Here is a 16239-nt window from a genome sequence, read left to right as displayed (position 1 = left end):
ACTGCCAATGGAAATATATCCCAAAAGGAGTAATGGGAGAGATAAAACTGCCAATAATGCATACTTGTTAGTGTCAGTTCCCAGTGGATAAAATAAATTGCTTAAGTTATTCTGTCAAAACTCTTGGGTTGGTTACCGCTCAAATGACTTTGTTCCTGTGTGTTTCATCCTTTTAGAGGTTACTAAAGTGAGAAGGAATCTGTTTAATCGAGAAAACCCGTCTCCGAGGAAAAAGTCGAAGATGCCAAAAAGCTACTCTGAATCAGTTGTTGAAGGAGTGAGACACCTGCACGGTGAACAAAAAGCTAATAAAGGTTTTTACGTTTTTATATGTGAATTCATGCAGTTATGGTGTTGAAGTGACCACATATAAATATTCTGGCCTGATTCTTGCGAGTAGCACATTGCTGTTGCATGTGAAGATTCCCCTGACCCGATACTATTACACATTTCTTCCGACTCCAGGTATCAAAGAAATGCGCAGTGCAGTGTCCCTCAGGGAACTCTGTTAGAGCGGACTAGAGTTGGGGAAAGAGAGGACTCCGCCTTTTTTTATAACACCAGCTGCCTTATTCTCTCAGCCTTTGAACGTGGGTTCGTGAATGGATGAGTTGAGTGGTCGGATTGAGAGTGGCAGTCGGTTGGGTCAGGGAGTTGATTTGGGTATTTTTTTTTACTCATTACGGGATGTGTGTGTCACTGGCAAGGCCAGCATTTATTGCCCATCCCTAGTTGCCATTCAGAAGGTGGTGGGGAGCAGCCGCCTTGAAGCGCTGCAACCCCTCAGCAGTTCAGGTGGTTTGACTGTGAAGTTAATCAGGTGTTAGACAAAGTTTTAATCTATCTAACATTGCCTGGGTAACTATCCCAAGTCTCCGTCTCTAGCTCAGAGTCTGAGGCTTTCACGGAGGCACCCAAAGAACAGGGAATTACCCGTCAGAAGTTTAAACTTCCTGGGCAATTCCTACATAGATCCACATATCCAGACTTCCACAGGGTCCTGATGGGCATCTTACATCGTGCATCCTTTCTCCAGTGACCTGGAGGATTTGGGGCATGGTCCACTGCCTCATTTTAGCGTCTGTTGCTATGATTGATACTCACTCCTTCAGCTGGAGATGTTTATTTTATAAGCTCCATCCCACTTCTCAAAAGACACTCCTATGCAGAACAGCATTGTAGTGGCCTACTGTTTGACCATGTAGCACTCTAGATGTTAACCCACTGGTATTAAACTAGAAATTTTAGGCTAGATCAGTTTTTTCCCTCCTTTTTTGGTGCTTTTTTTTGGGGATACAATTGCAGGGTCATTTAACTTTCTGGTTTCTGCCATACAACTGTTGCAATGAACAGTAAGCTGTTTGACAATGCACTTAGTGCTTCTATGTTTGATATCTGTGTACACGTGTTCCAGCAGAAGTCACTACATAGCTCCACCTCCTCAAAGCCTAGATAATGCCCTAGGTGAATGATAAATCTTATCATGGGCATGAGATTAAGTTAATTGCATAAATTTATTTATAGATTGCTATAATCGACATTAGATGAAACTTATTTAAGCTTGTTTTTTTTATTATTAATTCATTCGTGGGACATGGGCATCGCTGGCTGGCCAGCATTTATTGCCCATCCTTAGTTGACTGAGAGCAGTTGAGAGTCAACAACATTGCTGTGGTTCTGGAGTCACATGTAGGCCAGATCGGGTAAGGACAGCAGATTTCCTTCCTTAAAGGACGTTAGTGAACCAGATGGGTTTTTCCAACAATCAACAATGGTTTCATGGTCATCAGTAGATTCTTAATTTCAGATATTTTTTATTGAATTCAAATTCCACCAGCTGCTGTGGCGGGATTCGAACCCAAGTTCCCAGGACATTAACTGAGTTTCTGGATTAATAGTCTCATGATAATACCACTAGGCCATCGCCCCCCCTCGTTTTGGTTAGTTTTACAAACGGTCTCGTATCTAAATTAGGAAAGTAATACAAGTAGAATATATTTGCCTTTTTAGGTCATCGAAGGTTACTGACCAGGAAGGTGACTGAAACACCGCTTCACAAACAGGTATCACACCGACTCCTGGACAAGCAGATTAGAGGGAGGTATGTGACCATATACAAAATGACATTTAATTCTCTTTCTATTCCCTGTCAGAATGCATCACTGGAATCTTTAGTAATTTAAAAAATATGAGAAATAGAATCACTTTAGATATGTCAACAACCTTGTATGAGAATTAAACTTCATGATTGTTTTCCGGCAGGTGCTCAGTGACTGATTCTGATGTTAGTATTGTAAAAGAATCTCCAGAGAGAGCTCGATTTACTGGTAAGGTGTTGGGTGATTGATTAAGTATTTCATGCACTATTAATGCAAACTTCACAAATTGCCAATGTTAAATCATTTCATTAAAGTGAACAGGTTTTGATTTGATTTACTATTGTCACATGTATTAGTATACAGTGAAAATTATAGTTTCTTGCGCGCTATACAGACAAGCTGACCGTTTATAGAGAAGGAAACGAGTGCAGAATGTAGTGTTACAGTCATAGCTAGGGTGTAGAGAAAGGTCAACTTAATGCGAGGTAGGTCCATTCAAAAGTCTGACGGCAGCAGGGAAGAAGCTATTCTTGAGTCGGTTGGTACGTGACCTCAGACTTTTGTATCTTTTTCCCGACAGAAGAAGATGGAAGAGAGTATATCCGGGGTGGTGGGGTTCTTAATTATACTGGCTGCTTTGCAGAGGCAGCGGGAAGTGTAGACAGAGTCAATGGATGGGAGGCTGGTTTGCGTGATAGATTGGGCTACATTCGCAACCTTTGGTAGTTTCTTGTGGTCTTGGGCAGAGCAGGAGCCATACCAAGCTGTGATACAACCAGAAAGGATGCTTTCTGTGGTGCATCTGTAAAAGTTGGTGAGAGTCATAGCTGACATGCCAAATTCCCTTAGTCTTCGGAGAAAGTAGAGACATTTATTAACTATAGTGTTGGCATGGAGGACCAGGATAGGTTGTTGGTAATCTAGACACCTAACAATTTGAAGCTCTCGACCCTTTCTACTTCGTCCCTGTTGATGTAGACAGGGGCATGTTCTCCTTTATGCTTCCTGAAGTCGATGACAATCTCCTTCATTTTGTTGACATTAAGGGAGAAATTATTGTTGCCGCAGCAGTTCACCAGATTCTCTATCTCATTCCTGTGCTCTGTCTCGTCATTGTTTGAGGTCTGACTCACTACAGTGGTGTCGTCAGCAAACTTGAAAATCGAGTTGGAGGGGAATTTGGTCACACAGTCATAGGTGTATAAGGAGTATACTAGGGGGCTGAGAACACAGCCTTGTGGGCACCGGTGCTGAGGATGATCGTGGAGGAGGTGCTGTTGCCTGTACTGATTGTGGTCTGTGGGTTAGGAAGTTCAGGATCCAGTTGCAGAGGGAGGAGCTGAGGCCCAGGCCACTGAGTTTGGAGGTGGGGCAAAGTAAAGTATTTTTACAAAGAAAGCTATAATCTGGCGTGCAAGAGTAAGAGTGGTGGAAACAGATTCACTAATTAATGATGTTTGATAAATATTTGAAGGGGAAGGTTTTGCAGATCTGGGGAAAGAACAGGGATGTCAATTGAATTCTCTCAAAGAATTCAGCAGCTGCATGGTGGTCCAAATGGCTTCCTGTGATGTATCTATGATATTATGAAATATAAATTAAGGACAAATGATTTGCTACTGAATTAAAAGGCTTGTAGCTATCAACTGAATTTAGATTGAAAGGGGTTCTCAAGTGGGCAATCCAGTTCAGATAAACCATGTTATTGGTCATGTGAACCCAGCATATTAATTCAAGGTCAATCAGCCAAGTGAAGGGTATAGATAGGGTGAACAGTGGGAAGCTTTTTCCCAGGTCGGAGGTGACGATCACAAGGGGTCACGGGCTCAAGGTGAGAGGGGCGAAGTATAACTCAAATATCAGAGGGATGTTTTTTACACAGAGGGTGGTGGGGGTCTGGAATGCGCTGCCAAGTAGGGTGGTGGAGGCAGGCACGCTGACATCGTTTAAGACTTAGCTGGATAGTGACATGAGCAGCCTGGGAATGGAGGGATACAAACGATTGGTCTCGTTGGACCAAGGAGTGGCACAGGCTTGGAGGGCCGAAGGGCCTGTTTCCTGTGCTGTATTGTTCTTTGTTCTTTGACCAAGAGGGCATAATTAGCAGTATAGGACTTCACAATGCAGCCTTTATTTATGTTTAGCAGCAACAATCCTGCATGATTTAAGCGCCTGCCCATATAGTTTGAATGTTTGAGTGACCATAATTAAAAGCCATTTTTTTGGTGAACTTATTCCGAAAATGTTAAAAATGAAATTACTTGGTTCAACCTTGCATGTGTTCTCTTCCTTTATATAGTTTTTCTTGTGTGCAGATTCTAATCTTAGGAGGAGTCCACGCATCAGGAAAGTCTCTCTTGCCAGGAGTAATTCTAGTTCGTTTTACTCTGGTTCATGCTCAATGTCTCGGAGTTTGGAGCGAGTCCAGTCATTGTCACATATACAGGCAGGGAAAGCAAAAAGAGCAGGTAAACGTATTACTTCCAAGATGCAATTGCTTCTATGTATATTCATGTGGCTTTTGAAAAGTAGGTGATTTTTTGTTTGCCCCGGGTCAGAAAACATTGGGTTTGGTGAATTTCTTTTAAGAGGCCATAACATGATGTCTCCCTCAAACTTCAATTTAAAACTTTTTTTAAAAAGCAACAGTTGTTTGTGCATTTTACAATTTTCTCCACCTTCCTTTGATACAATTGTACATAGGTGGCAGCTTCATTCTTCATCTGACATCCTGACTGTTCATGTTGGTGGCTATTTAATAATTGGGATCTGAACCCGTTTCTGACCTGACCTCAATGTGAACATTACAAGCAGGGGTCATTGTATTAAGTGGGAACCCAGGTTGATCATTGCACTGCATAGTTCAGGTGTCCTAAGGCTAACTTTATCCTACTAATCAAAATGCCTGTCCAGCTAACTCAGGATGTGCCTAGATTGGATGTGCTGACATTGAACCCAAGACTTTCTGACCTTTGGCCTTTACCTGCCAAGCCACCAGAGATCACTCGTTATGTTTAACAAATTTTCAAGAACAATTTTTGAATACTTTTTTAGTGGCACATAAAAAATCATTATGATTCAACATTTTGTGAGTGGAAAATCATGTCTCACAAATTTGATTGAGTTTTTTGAAGGGGTAACCGAGAAGGTAGATGAGGGCAGTGCAGCTGATGTTGTCTACATGGACTTTAGCAAGGCCTTTGACAAAGTACCGCATGGTAGGTTGTTGCATAAAGTTAAATCTCACGGGATCCAGGTGAGGTATCTAATTGGATACAAAATTGGCTCCTTGACAGAAGCCAGAGGGTGGTTGTAGAGAGTTGTTTTTCAAACTGGAGGCCTGTGACCAGCAGTGTGCCTCAGGGATCAGTGCTGGGCCCACTGTTATTTGTCATTTATATTAATGATTTGGATGATAATATAGGGGGCATGGTTAGTAAGTTTGCAGATGACACCAAGATTGGTGGCATAGTGGACAGTGAAGAAAGTTATCTCCAATTGCAGCGGGATCTTGATCAATTGGGCCAGTGGGCTGACGAATGGCAGATGGAGTTTAATTTAGACAAATGCGAGGTGATGCATTTTGGTAGATTGAACCAGGGTAGGACTTACTCAGTTAATGGTCGGGCGTTGGGGAGAGTTACAGAATAAAGAGATCTAGAGGTACATGCTCATAGCTCCTTGAAAGTGGAGTCACAGGTGGACAGAGTGGTGAAGAAGGCATTCGGCATGCTTGGTTTCATCGGTCAGAACATTGAATACAGGAGTTGGGATGTCTTGTTGAAGTTGTACAGGACGTTGGTAAGGCCACACTTGGAATATTGTGTGCAATTCTGGTCACCCTATTATAGAAAGGATATTATTAAACTAGAAAGAGTGCAGAAAAGATTTACTAGGATGCTACTGGGACTTGATGGATTGAGTTATAAGGAGAGGCTGAATAGACTGGGACTTTTTTCTCTGGAGCGTAGGAGGCTGAGGGGTGACCTTATAGAGGTCTATAAAATATTGAGGGGCATAGACAAGGTAGATAGTCAATATCTTTTCTCAAAGGTAGGGGAGTCTAAAACTAGAGGGCATAGGTTTAAGGTGAGAGGGGAGAGATACAAAAGTGTCCAGAGGGGCAATTTTTTCAGAGGGTGGTGAGTGTCTGGAACAAGCTGCCAGAGGAAGTAGTAGAGGCGGGTACAATTTTGTCTTTTAAAAAGCATTTAGATAGTTACGTGGGTACGATGGGTATAGAGGGATATGGGCCAAATGTGGGCAATTGGGAATAGCTTAGGGGTTTTAGAAAAAAAGGGTGGCATGGACAAGTTGGGCTGAAGGGCCTGTTTCCATGCTGTAAACCTCTGACTCTATGACTATATAGTCATCTGCTTTATTTAAAATATGCACTGGAACATGGAAAAGAAGCTCAGTGTACAGGTATAGTTGATTAATGTTTTAGAATGACTCAGAGGGCTGTGTGTTTCTAGGCACAATATAGGCTGACGGACTAATGCAATTCTGAAAAAGGTTTTGCATTATAATTAGTGTCACCCTTCAATTTGTCGCAGTGACAGCCCCATCCACTCGTTAAGGTGGATGACAAAAATAACATGTAAATATTCAAAAAGCCTCAAATTTCCAGTGTTGTGACCAGAAGTAGCCTATGAGCCAGGACTACCAGATCACAAGATGGTACATAGTCACATAACTGTGAAGTTGGCACAGCTTTTACTTATAAAATAAGCATGTGCTTCAAAGTAGATCAATGTACGCATTGAGACAAGGCATAAATATAAATCTTTAGTATTGTCAAATTGATGTTCAAACCTTGTATGTACTAAAAGAGATTATTTTTACTGCACTTTCTCTTTAGACAATCAAATCATCCGGTCTCCAAATCAGCTTCTTTTTGGTGCCGTACGTGGACTTGTCAGTCCTAAAGAGAAGCGGTCATCAAAGGCTTACTGTTTGGACTCTGAGAGCTTATCTGTCGTACAGGTATGATGGAACTTCACAATTTTAATTCAGATGGAGAAAATGAAATCCGATGACTTGAATGATTGAAGGGGGGAAAAAAAGCAAAGAAATGAAATTGAGTTCTCCTCTTCCTTTGTTCTCCTTTCCTCTCCCCCCTGCCCCTGCACTACTCCTCCCACCCCCTGCTCTCCCCCCTCGCGTACTTTTGTCTTCCAGTATGGATCAATTTTTAATTTTAAAGTTATGCTAAATATTTGATTCGGGTCATTATCCCCTTTCTGTGAATTGTGAAAAATTTGAAACTTAATATCTGTAATGTAAAAATGCTTATAACTGGTTCCTTGGAATATGAGATGTCTCATTCGTCTATATCAACACCCTTTGACCTGAGCACAAGATGTTATTTAAAAGTAACTTTTGAAAATGTAGTAAGTGTTTCATTCCAATAGTATGCCCAAGTACAAAGACTGACTGGAGAATAAGCTTCTGGGTTGCAGCTTAGTTTGCACATTATTGGGAATAATGTTGACCAAGAAGCTTTTAGTTAATCAACCTTCGGCTAGTTAGATGTCATTGTTAGCCGTGCCAACATTTTGTAAAAGTTTATGATGAACTGTTTATGTTTTAGAAATGAAGTTTAATAACGTTGTCTCTTTAATACTATCAGAGTCCAAAGCCTATTCCCGATAATCCCCTGAGCTCCCCGAACAAGAACAGAGCCACCCAGAAATCTCCCCGAACACCCAGCTATTTGACACCAGGGAAGAAAGCCAGGAGCTCCAAGAGCCCAACAACAAAAAATAGCATCAATGATTACTTAAGTAAGGAGTCTTCACCATGGAAAATGGAAACCAATTCACAATTTCAGTCACCTAGACGAAGTGAACGTCTGAACAAAGGAACAGCTAGCAAAAGTATTTTAGCTCCGAAAATGGAAGTTCAATCCTCGTTTAATTCCCCCCTCGTGGTAAGTGGACATCTGTTGCTGCCATTGCCTTACAGGGACCATCTGTCAGTCAAACCATCTCCCAGACGGAGTGAGCGCCTATCATCTCCTTGCAGAAACAGCTCAACAGTAAATGTTCCTGCTGTGTCTTCGAACACTGTGGAATCTGCCTCCCAAGTCAAATCACCAAGGAAAAGTTTATCAGTACTGAACAGTCCAGTTAGAATTTCCAAAAAGCTATTGCCATCCTATTCAATCAATAACTTGTCAAAAGATAAATCATCAACACCTTGTGCACCACGAAACATAAAGTTGAGGAGATCTAAATCTGATGAGTCATTCATCTCTCTCACTCCAAAAATTTGCACACTCAGATCTTTGAAGAGGACTGCTGATACTTCATGCTCATCGGATCAGAGCAAATCTCAGAAATCCAGTGCAAGCACTCCTTGTACATCAACGAGTATCTGGAAAGCCAGTTTTCAAACGCCCCTGCAAACTTCAATGATGACCAGATCTATGTATAGTGTCTCTGCACCAGATAGACTTTGTGCAATGCAACATAAAAGCCCAGCAAGAACAAGAGATGGGCTACATGTTACACTGTCAAAATTTGAGGTGCAGACACCATCAAAACATAATGCAACACCACCCAAAAACCCCGTAAGGACACAATCAATGTTTAATGTAACATCCATGCAATCAGGGTTGAAGACTCCATCAAAATATAGGTTTCCACCACCCGAAAGCCCAGTAAGAACACGATCAGTGCTTAGTACAACGCCCTTAAAATCAGAATTGAAGACACCATCAAAGTTTACTGCAACATCACCCAAAAGCCCAGTGAGGACACGATCAATGTTTATTGTAACACCATCAAAGGTAGAGGTGACAGATACATCAGCAAGAACAGGGAGTTGGCTTAATGTTGCACACTCAAAAGTTGATCAGAAGCTGCTGTCTAAGTATAACTCAACACCACTTAAAAGCCCAGTAATGACTCAGTCACAATCTACATCAAGTTCAGCACCTCCGCATCTTAAAACTCCTCCAAGAACAATGTCTGAGCTTAACATAACATCTAAACATGAAGAGAGTACGGTGTCTAAATCTAGACCAGTGCTGAGGGCAGCACTCAGGTCTGTGACTAGAAGTGAAGCAGATGTAGTGTCGATGAAAATGCCAGGAAATTGTGCCACCTCAAAGATGCGATTAGACCGAATGTTAAAAACACCAGAGAAAAGTAAAAGCACAATTTGTAATCTACAAAGGAAGTCTCCAAAGAGCCACAGGGCATTCAGGACATCCAACCTTGAGGAAGAACATGCCCTGCAAGAACCCAATTTGCGGATGAGTATACCGCAAATAAAAATTGAGGTCCCTGACACTCGTGCAAGGTTTGTGACCAAGCAAAATATATCTCTCAGTTGGTCAGCAGCGACCTGTGATAACTTGGGGAATCTTGGAGAGGACTGTTTTAATGCAGTTGTCGGATTAAATGCTTCAGATTCTCTTTCTCACTCTTCTCAGAGCACAGTTTCCAATGTCGGTTTGATAGCTGAGAGACTGGATTCATCTTTGACTAGTGCAGCAGATTCTGGTGCAGCTAACTCTCAAGCAGAAGAGAGTAGTGACATATCTCAGGTCAGACTCATACAAAGTGAAAGCTCTGGCTTGAAAATGAAATTTGCTGTGCTGAGAAGAGAGTCTGATTCCAGTGTTTCTAACTCTGTCGATGCTGCTAAATTCCCCTCGATTCCAGATAAATCCACAACTTATGAATTCCGCTGGACTCCAGACAGGAGGCAGAGGCTAGCAGCTGCACAGCAACAGATACCTGAATTTCCCAGAAAAATCTCAACTCCAAAGGGTCGGAATTGGCCACCGATGCCAACCTATGAGGTTGAGCTAGAAATGCAAGACTCTGGGCTTCCCAAACTCCGATTCAAACGGACTAATTCTGGTTCGGTGTTTAGTCCACAGCTGGAGCACTCTGTCATCAAAATCAGCGATAGTCCCTCAGTGTGTGTAAAGAAGAGTGGATGTGAAAGCCCATTGGGTGAGAGAAACGCACAGTGGTGTGTTAAGCATTCGGGAAAAACGGAAGGAGGGCATATATCTCCATCATTTTGTTTCCATTCTTCCCATAACACTCCAGCAAAAGCTACACCCAGAAAAGGTGGGGTCCAGACTTACATCTGCCAATCATACACTCCAACCCAGTGTTCCTCTAACACTTCCTCTCCGTCGCAAGCAGATTTGGGATTGGTCCCCTGGACCCCTTCTCCCACACACAAGATCAGACCCTCCCAAACACCCGATGCCATCAAGAACTGGCCACGGAGGAAGAAAGCAGCCACAACTCCACTTGGTGGGAAGTGGCAAAAGGGCTACACTGCAGCCATGCAAAAGGAGGATAACTTTTATACAGAGCACTACAGCAACAAAGCTGTGTCTTTGGAGGAGATTGGTATGGAAGGAGTGAGCAGGTTACAAGATCATTCCCCTACTATTGAATGGGATCGAAGATTTCCAGCTAGTCCAGAGGAAAAATTTGGCCTTCGGTCTAGGAAACGTGGGCGTAGTTTTATATCTCCCACATCAGAAGACGAAAAAGAAGCTCAAAAGCGCAGGAAATCGAATTTCATTGCTCCTTTTTCAGAAACCGAGTTTGCAGAGGAAGAGGTGCAAAAGGAACAGTCTCCACCCGGTTCTTTCTCTCCTTGTAAGATCTTTACCTGGCAGCATTCACTTGAAGACGAGGTGGTTTTCGATAGTCCAGGTGATTATCTGACTTCACTTGCTTCTCCCAAAACTATAATTCAGTAAATGTTGTAGTTTAATTTAGCTGTTAGCGTATGAGCTCCTTTTGGGAGGAGAGATATATGGAAATATGGCTCAAAATACTCAACTGTGAAACAAACAGGGAGATTATGGTGGGACTGAATAAAACACTCATTCGGCCACAGCTAGAATACTGTTTGCAGTTCTTGTTGCCACATTTATAGGAAGGATGCGATGACATTAGCGAGGATGCAGAGGAGATTCACCAGGATATTGCTGGGGTTGTTTTCCTTAGAGCAGAGAAGGCTGAGGGGAAGTGGAGGTGGGGAGAACCTGATTAAGGGATACAAAATTATGAGGGACATATATAGGGTAGATAGGAAGAAACTTTTCTGCTTAGAGGGGTCAATGGCCTGGGGGCATAGATTTAAGGTAAGGGGTAGGAGATTTAGAAGGGAAAGGTCAGTATTTATTGGCCATCCTAATTGCCCTTGAGCAGGTGTGACGATGTGCCTCTTGAACCGCTGCAGTCCATGTAGTGTAGGTAAACCCACAGTGCTGTTAGGGAGGGAGTTCCAGGAATTTGACCCAGCAACAGTGAAAAAATGGCAATATAGCTCCGAGTCAGTCTGGTGCATGACTTACAGGGGGAATTGCAGCTTGGTAGTGTTTTCATGCAGCTGCTGCCTTTGTCCTCCTAGGTGGTAGAGGTCGTTGATGTGGAAAGTGCTATTTAAGGAGCCTTGACCAGTGGCTACAGTGCATCTTATGGATGGTCCCATTACTATGTCAAAGCACGTGGGTGGAGTGAGGGTCCTGTGAATAACTGGCAGAAACATGTATCTGTAGTCCAGTGATGAGTCCGAAAGACACATTATTGCATCAATCCTTTTTGATGTTTGGATGTTGGGGTAGAACAGTTTGCATGAGGCGAGCCAAAGAAACTTTTGGCAGACTGGGTATAACGGCTGTTTTCTACCTGTGATTGTAATGCTTTTATTTGTGTTCTGTAGCAGTAGCATCACCAAGCTGTAAAGTTAAATCGACCCTGTCTGCAAGTAGCCTACTGGCACTCACTCAGTCACCGTTGTTATATGCTGGGACAACATCTGCTAAGAAAAGACCTGGTACCAAAGGTAACGTTCAAACTTCCCATCGTATCCAACTAAGTGTTATGACCGATTATTACCTCTGTAATAGTTTTATGGGTCAAAAGTTACCCCCAAGCTAATGAAAAGATGGGGAAAGGCTTGTCTTCCTGAATTCTTCCTCCCCACTTACACTGTTGTCAAAGTTTTATGCCATTTATTTAAGATCTGTGTCACAACGTTTCATTGGTTGGGTCTGGTCGGTAGGTTTTTTTGGATCTGGGTGTGGACAAATGTTAACCAAATCAGGATATGGAAATTTGGATGATTCGGTTTAATTAGAATAAATTGGAATAACTATTGGAATAAATTTAAACCTTTTATTCTTGACCTGGGTTCCTCTTGATGTAAGCTGAATGGTAACAGCTAAATTTGTTCTGGCAGATCACCCTGTTCTTGTGTTTATCTCAACTGAATGTTATTAAGTATCAGCTAATTGTTTTTCAATGAAAGCATGATTAGCATTGCTGCCTTTCAGTGCCAGAGATCCCAGTTTGATTCCAACTTTGGGTGACTATGTGTAGTTTGCACGTTTTCCCTGTGTCTGCATGGGTTTCCTGTGGGTGCTCTGGTTTCCTCCCACAGTCCAAAGATGTTCAGGTTAGGTGGATTAGCCATGGTAAATTTGCAGGGGAGTGGGCCTTGGGTAGAATGCTGTTTGAGAGTCAGTGCAAACTCAATGGGCCGAATGGCTTCTTTCTGCACTGTAGGGATTCTATGGAAAAGCTTATCCTGATACTTAAATTAAATTTTCATTTTACTGGTTTGAAAAGCGATTGATCTTTGGAATGGAGTTTTATCGTTCTCTCATATCCCCCACCAATACTTCCCCCTTTATCCAATTGTAGGGGTTGAGCAAACATGTGAATTTGCTTCTTCAGCAGAAAGCGTTTCCCACCAGAGCTAGATGGAACATGTCCTTTGCCAATTGTACAGTCTATAAGCAGGCAATCCACTGGTGCACAGTGCATGAAGCAGTTGGCTATCAGTGGAACAATCTCCATAGCATAATAGTTGGTGATGCAATATCATTCTCATCTGCGTTTAGTAGTCTCTAGTCTTGGCCCATTTTAAAGATTAATGATATATGTTTGATTAGCATTGACAACAATTGGTTAATAGTGGCGGGGGAATGGGGACCATGTGTTCTTAAAAATCTGACACTTTGTGAATTGGGAACTGCGGTAATGTAATTTTATGTTCATCTGCATGAAGTTGGTTCTGGGATCAGATGAGGTACGAAGAGGTTTATACCATCCTGACTTGGAACCGTATTATCATTCATTCGTTCTCATATCATTGAGTGGAAAATCCTGAAATTCCTTACGTAACAGCACTGTAGGATCACACTTGCCTCACGGTTGCAGTGGTTCAAGAACACAGTTCCCCACCACCTCCTCGATAGCAATTAGGAATGGGAAATAAATGCTGGCTTTGCTAATGACACCCACGTTTCATAAACGAAAAGGTATATATATTTAGATAAATTGGGTGTTTGCTGTTGAGTAAGGTCCCCACACTCTGTCTCCTCGCCCTTAGCATAAATATAGAAAATAAATAATCTGCAGAAACTACATTCCTAATCAATATAAGCTGCCTTCACTTCACCAGGCACTTTTTCTGCTCTCTTCCATCCCAGTCCTAAATGTCCTACTTGCTTGATGTTTAATTGCTTTTGACAACAATTGGTTAATAGTGGCAGGGGAATGGGGACCATGTGTTCTTAAAAATCCAACAGCACTTTCAGTCTTTTGCTCCTTTGCTGAAGTGTTTTTTTGGTGCAAACCTCGGGTAATTTTGATGTTGCCAGGCTATCTGCCCTGAAAAGCAACACAGTCCAGACCATTCCTGCCCTCATTAGACAACCACAAGTGCTTTGGTGGCGATTCGGAGTGAACCTGTCTACATGGTTGTCTTGTCTATTCTGTCAACCCAGGATTGAGACCTACCTGAATTTGTATAACTCAGTACAAGTCCCAATTGAACCTGGGATTTGGGTTCCACATCACACAATGCATTTAGCCACTAAGCTTAAGAATTTTGTGAGCAAAGAACTTAGTTCTTAATGATGTTGAATCTTTTACAGATGTTATGCACGAGGATATGCAGACAGACAGCTTTGCCAGCAAGGGGAAGGCGATCGTTGGTGACACTGACCAGGATTGCTCTCCTTTCACCAAAGCGCCTGTTCGTCGTTGCATCACAAAAACCTACTCCAGAAAAAAACTAGTCAGTTAACTGGAACACCATCTTGGCTTCATCCTCTGCTGGTTTTGCTTCCATCGCTTTTCTCTTGGGATGTAGAGTATGAAATGCGGCAAATGTTTTGCATAGTGGAACCACTTTATGGTGTTCACCCCGGATGCAAAGTGGACTGCAATGGCTGCGCGAGGGTGCTACACTACATTCCAAGTTGTAATCCTGTGTTCACATGTTCAGGTTGATTGAATTTTCAAATTTCATGTTGCTTTTACACGGTCAAGTTTTCTTGACTTTTAAAAAAATATATATACTTTATGGCCGAAACTTTTCTCCCTTCCCCAAAGTATTAGTGCAAACTTTGGCTGAGACCACCTGGATTAGTGGACGATGAGTTTGAACGTTTATGCCTAAATGCCACAGGCTAATTACTGACCTCTTCCACAAGAGTGCAGAGTACATGAACAGAGGGATTAATTTATGCTGTGGAGTTGATATTGTGCATTGGAAATGGGCAGTTCAACTCAGTCCTTTGGGTAGAAGGAGCTAGTACAGTTGCTGACAAGAGAGTCGGTATTCTGAAAAGATAAGATCAAATGGATTGAAGTCCCAACCTGTGATCAAAATTATTGAGTTATCGTGGGTGTTCTATCTCTTAATCTACTTGTTTCTGTTTCTCAGGGGACAGATAATCTGTCTGGAAAGTTCAATTGCTTAACTTTTAAAACTGAAATTCCTAATCTGCTTCTGAAGCTAATTTTGCTCAAGAAACCTTGTGTTGTATTTTGTGCTGTTTCGCTCAGATACGATTTGATCTTTTCAAGAATTGCTGCTCTTGACAACTGCCATTTTTAATTTTAAATAAATTTTACAGTGGGCGCTCATCTTTTATCGGATTTTAGATTTACCTGAAAAGATAACTTTTGGATCCATTTGGGAAGGGAATGTGGCCGAGACACATGTTGAATGCAGATAGATCACTGGGTGATGTTTCAGATTTCTATTAAATAGCAAGTTATGTATAAAGTGTTACAAATTTAGGGGTTGGGTGTAAAATTGTGTAAAGTTTTAATTAAAGCTATTATAAACATTTTGTACAGTTATTTGGTAAAATAAATTGAGTTTATCGCCGTGTACAGAAAGTATTTTACAAAAGGATGCAGTGTGTGAATGTTGTTCCATATATTAAACTGTTTTTAGATGCTGATTTGCTGAAGGCGCACGAACCCAACTTTCAGGTGCTGACCTTGTGTTTTATTGGCTGATTTGCAGCATTTGGAGATTTTTATTTTCCCACATCAAGGATTAGAAAAAGTTTTCCATTGGTATAGTTCCATATTAGAATCTCCAAACTAAAGCAGAGAGCAGCCATTGTCTGAAAAATCGATCCACATAGTTCCATTTGCTTGCTGTTTATTTTTCTAGGCTTCTCTTTTTAGAAGTTGTTATGGATTCTCTATCTCCACAGGTATTGATATAGAGCATTCAATGTTCTTCCAACCCTCTTGTCTAATAAAAGTAAACTCCCACCATCTCTCTTTGTTCTTTTGGTGGTTTTCTTCGATCAATGCCCTCTGGTTACCAACTCGCTGATGACTGGAAATAATCATAGGGCAGCACGGTGGCACAGTGGTTAGCACTGCTGCCTCTCAGCGCCAGGGACCCGAGTTCGATTCCCGGCTTGGGTCACTGTCTGTGTGGAGTTTGCACATTCTCCCCGTGTCTGTGTGGGTTTCCTCCCACAGTCCAAAGATGTGCAGGTTAGTTTGATTGGCCATGCTAAATTGCCCCTTAATATCAGGGGGATTAGCAAGGTAAATACGTGGGGTTACGGGAATAGGGGCTGGGTGGGATTGTGGTTGATGCAGACTTGATGGGCCGAATGGCCTCCTTCTGCACCATAGGGTTTCTATGATTCTAATCTGTCCCATTTGCAGAGTTTACCCTGATTTACCTTATCAAAACCCCTCATCAATTCATAACACTTGACGGATCCGTTAGCCATTCTATTCAGTGAATTGTCTCTGTCTCCAAAAAGGTCATAAAGTGAATGACTGAAGTGCAGTGACACGTGACGGTAATATTTCAGCTGTTCTAC

At 42.0% G+C, this 16239-nt stretch overlaps 1 protein-coding gene across 1 annotated transcript in view; it reads left to right on the top strand.

Annotated features, from left to right (window-relative positions):
- The window catches only part of ticrr (TopBP1-interacting, checkpoint, and replication regulator), a 46657-nt gene extending 30982 nt beyond the window's left edge, over positions 1–15675 (top strand). The window contains exons 15-22 of the mRNA XM_078241307.1: positions 177–314; positions 2011–2101; positions 2263–2327; positions 4415–4567; positions 6961–7085; positions 7732–10792; positions 11808–11930; positions 14029–15675. Of these exons, the coding sequence (XP_078097433.1) occupies positions 177–314; positions 2011–2101; positions 2263–2327; positions 4415–4567; positions 6961–7085; positions 7732–10792; positions 11808–11930; positions 14029–14180 (3908 nt within the window). The 3' untranslated portion in view covers positions 14181–15675. The remainder of the gene's footprint in view (positions 1–176; positions 315–2010; positions 2102–2262; positions 2328–4414; positions 4568–6960; positions 7086–7731; positions 10793–11807; positions 11931–14028) is intronic.
- The last annotated feature ends 564 nt before the right edge of the window (positions 15676–16239 follow it).

The sequence above is a fragment of the Mustelus asterias genome, chromosome 24, assembly GCF_964213995.1.
Source record: "Mustelus asterias chromosome 24, sMusAst1.hap1.1, whole genome shotgun sequence".
NCBI lineage: Eukaryota > Metazoa > Chordata > Chondrichthyes > Carcharhiniformes > Triakidae > Mustelus > Mustelus asterias.
This window is presented reverse-complemented; position numbering and strand designations above follow the sequence as displayed.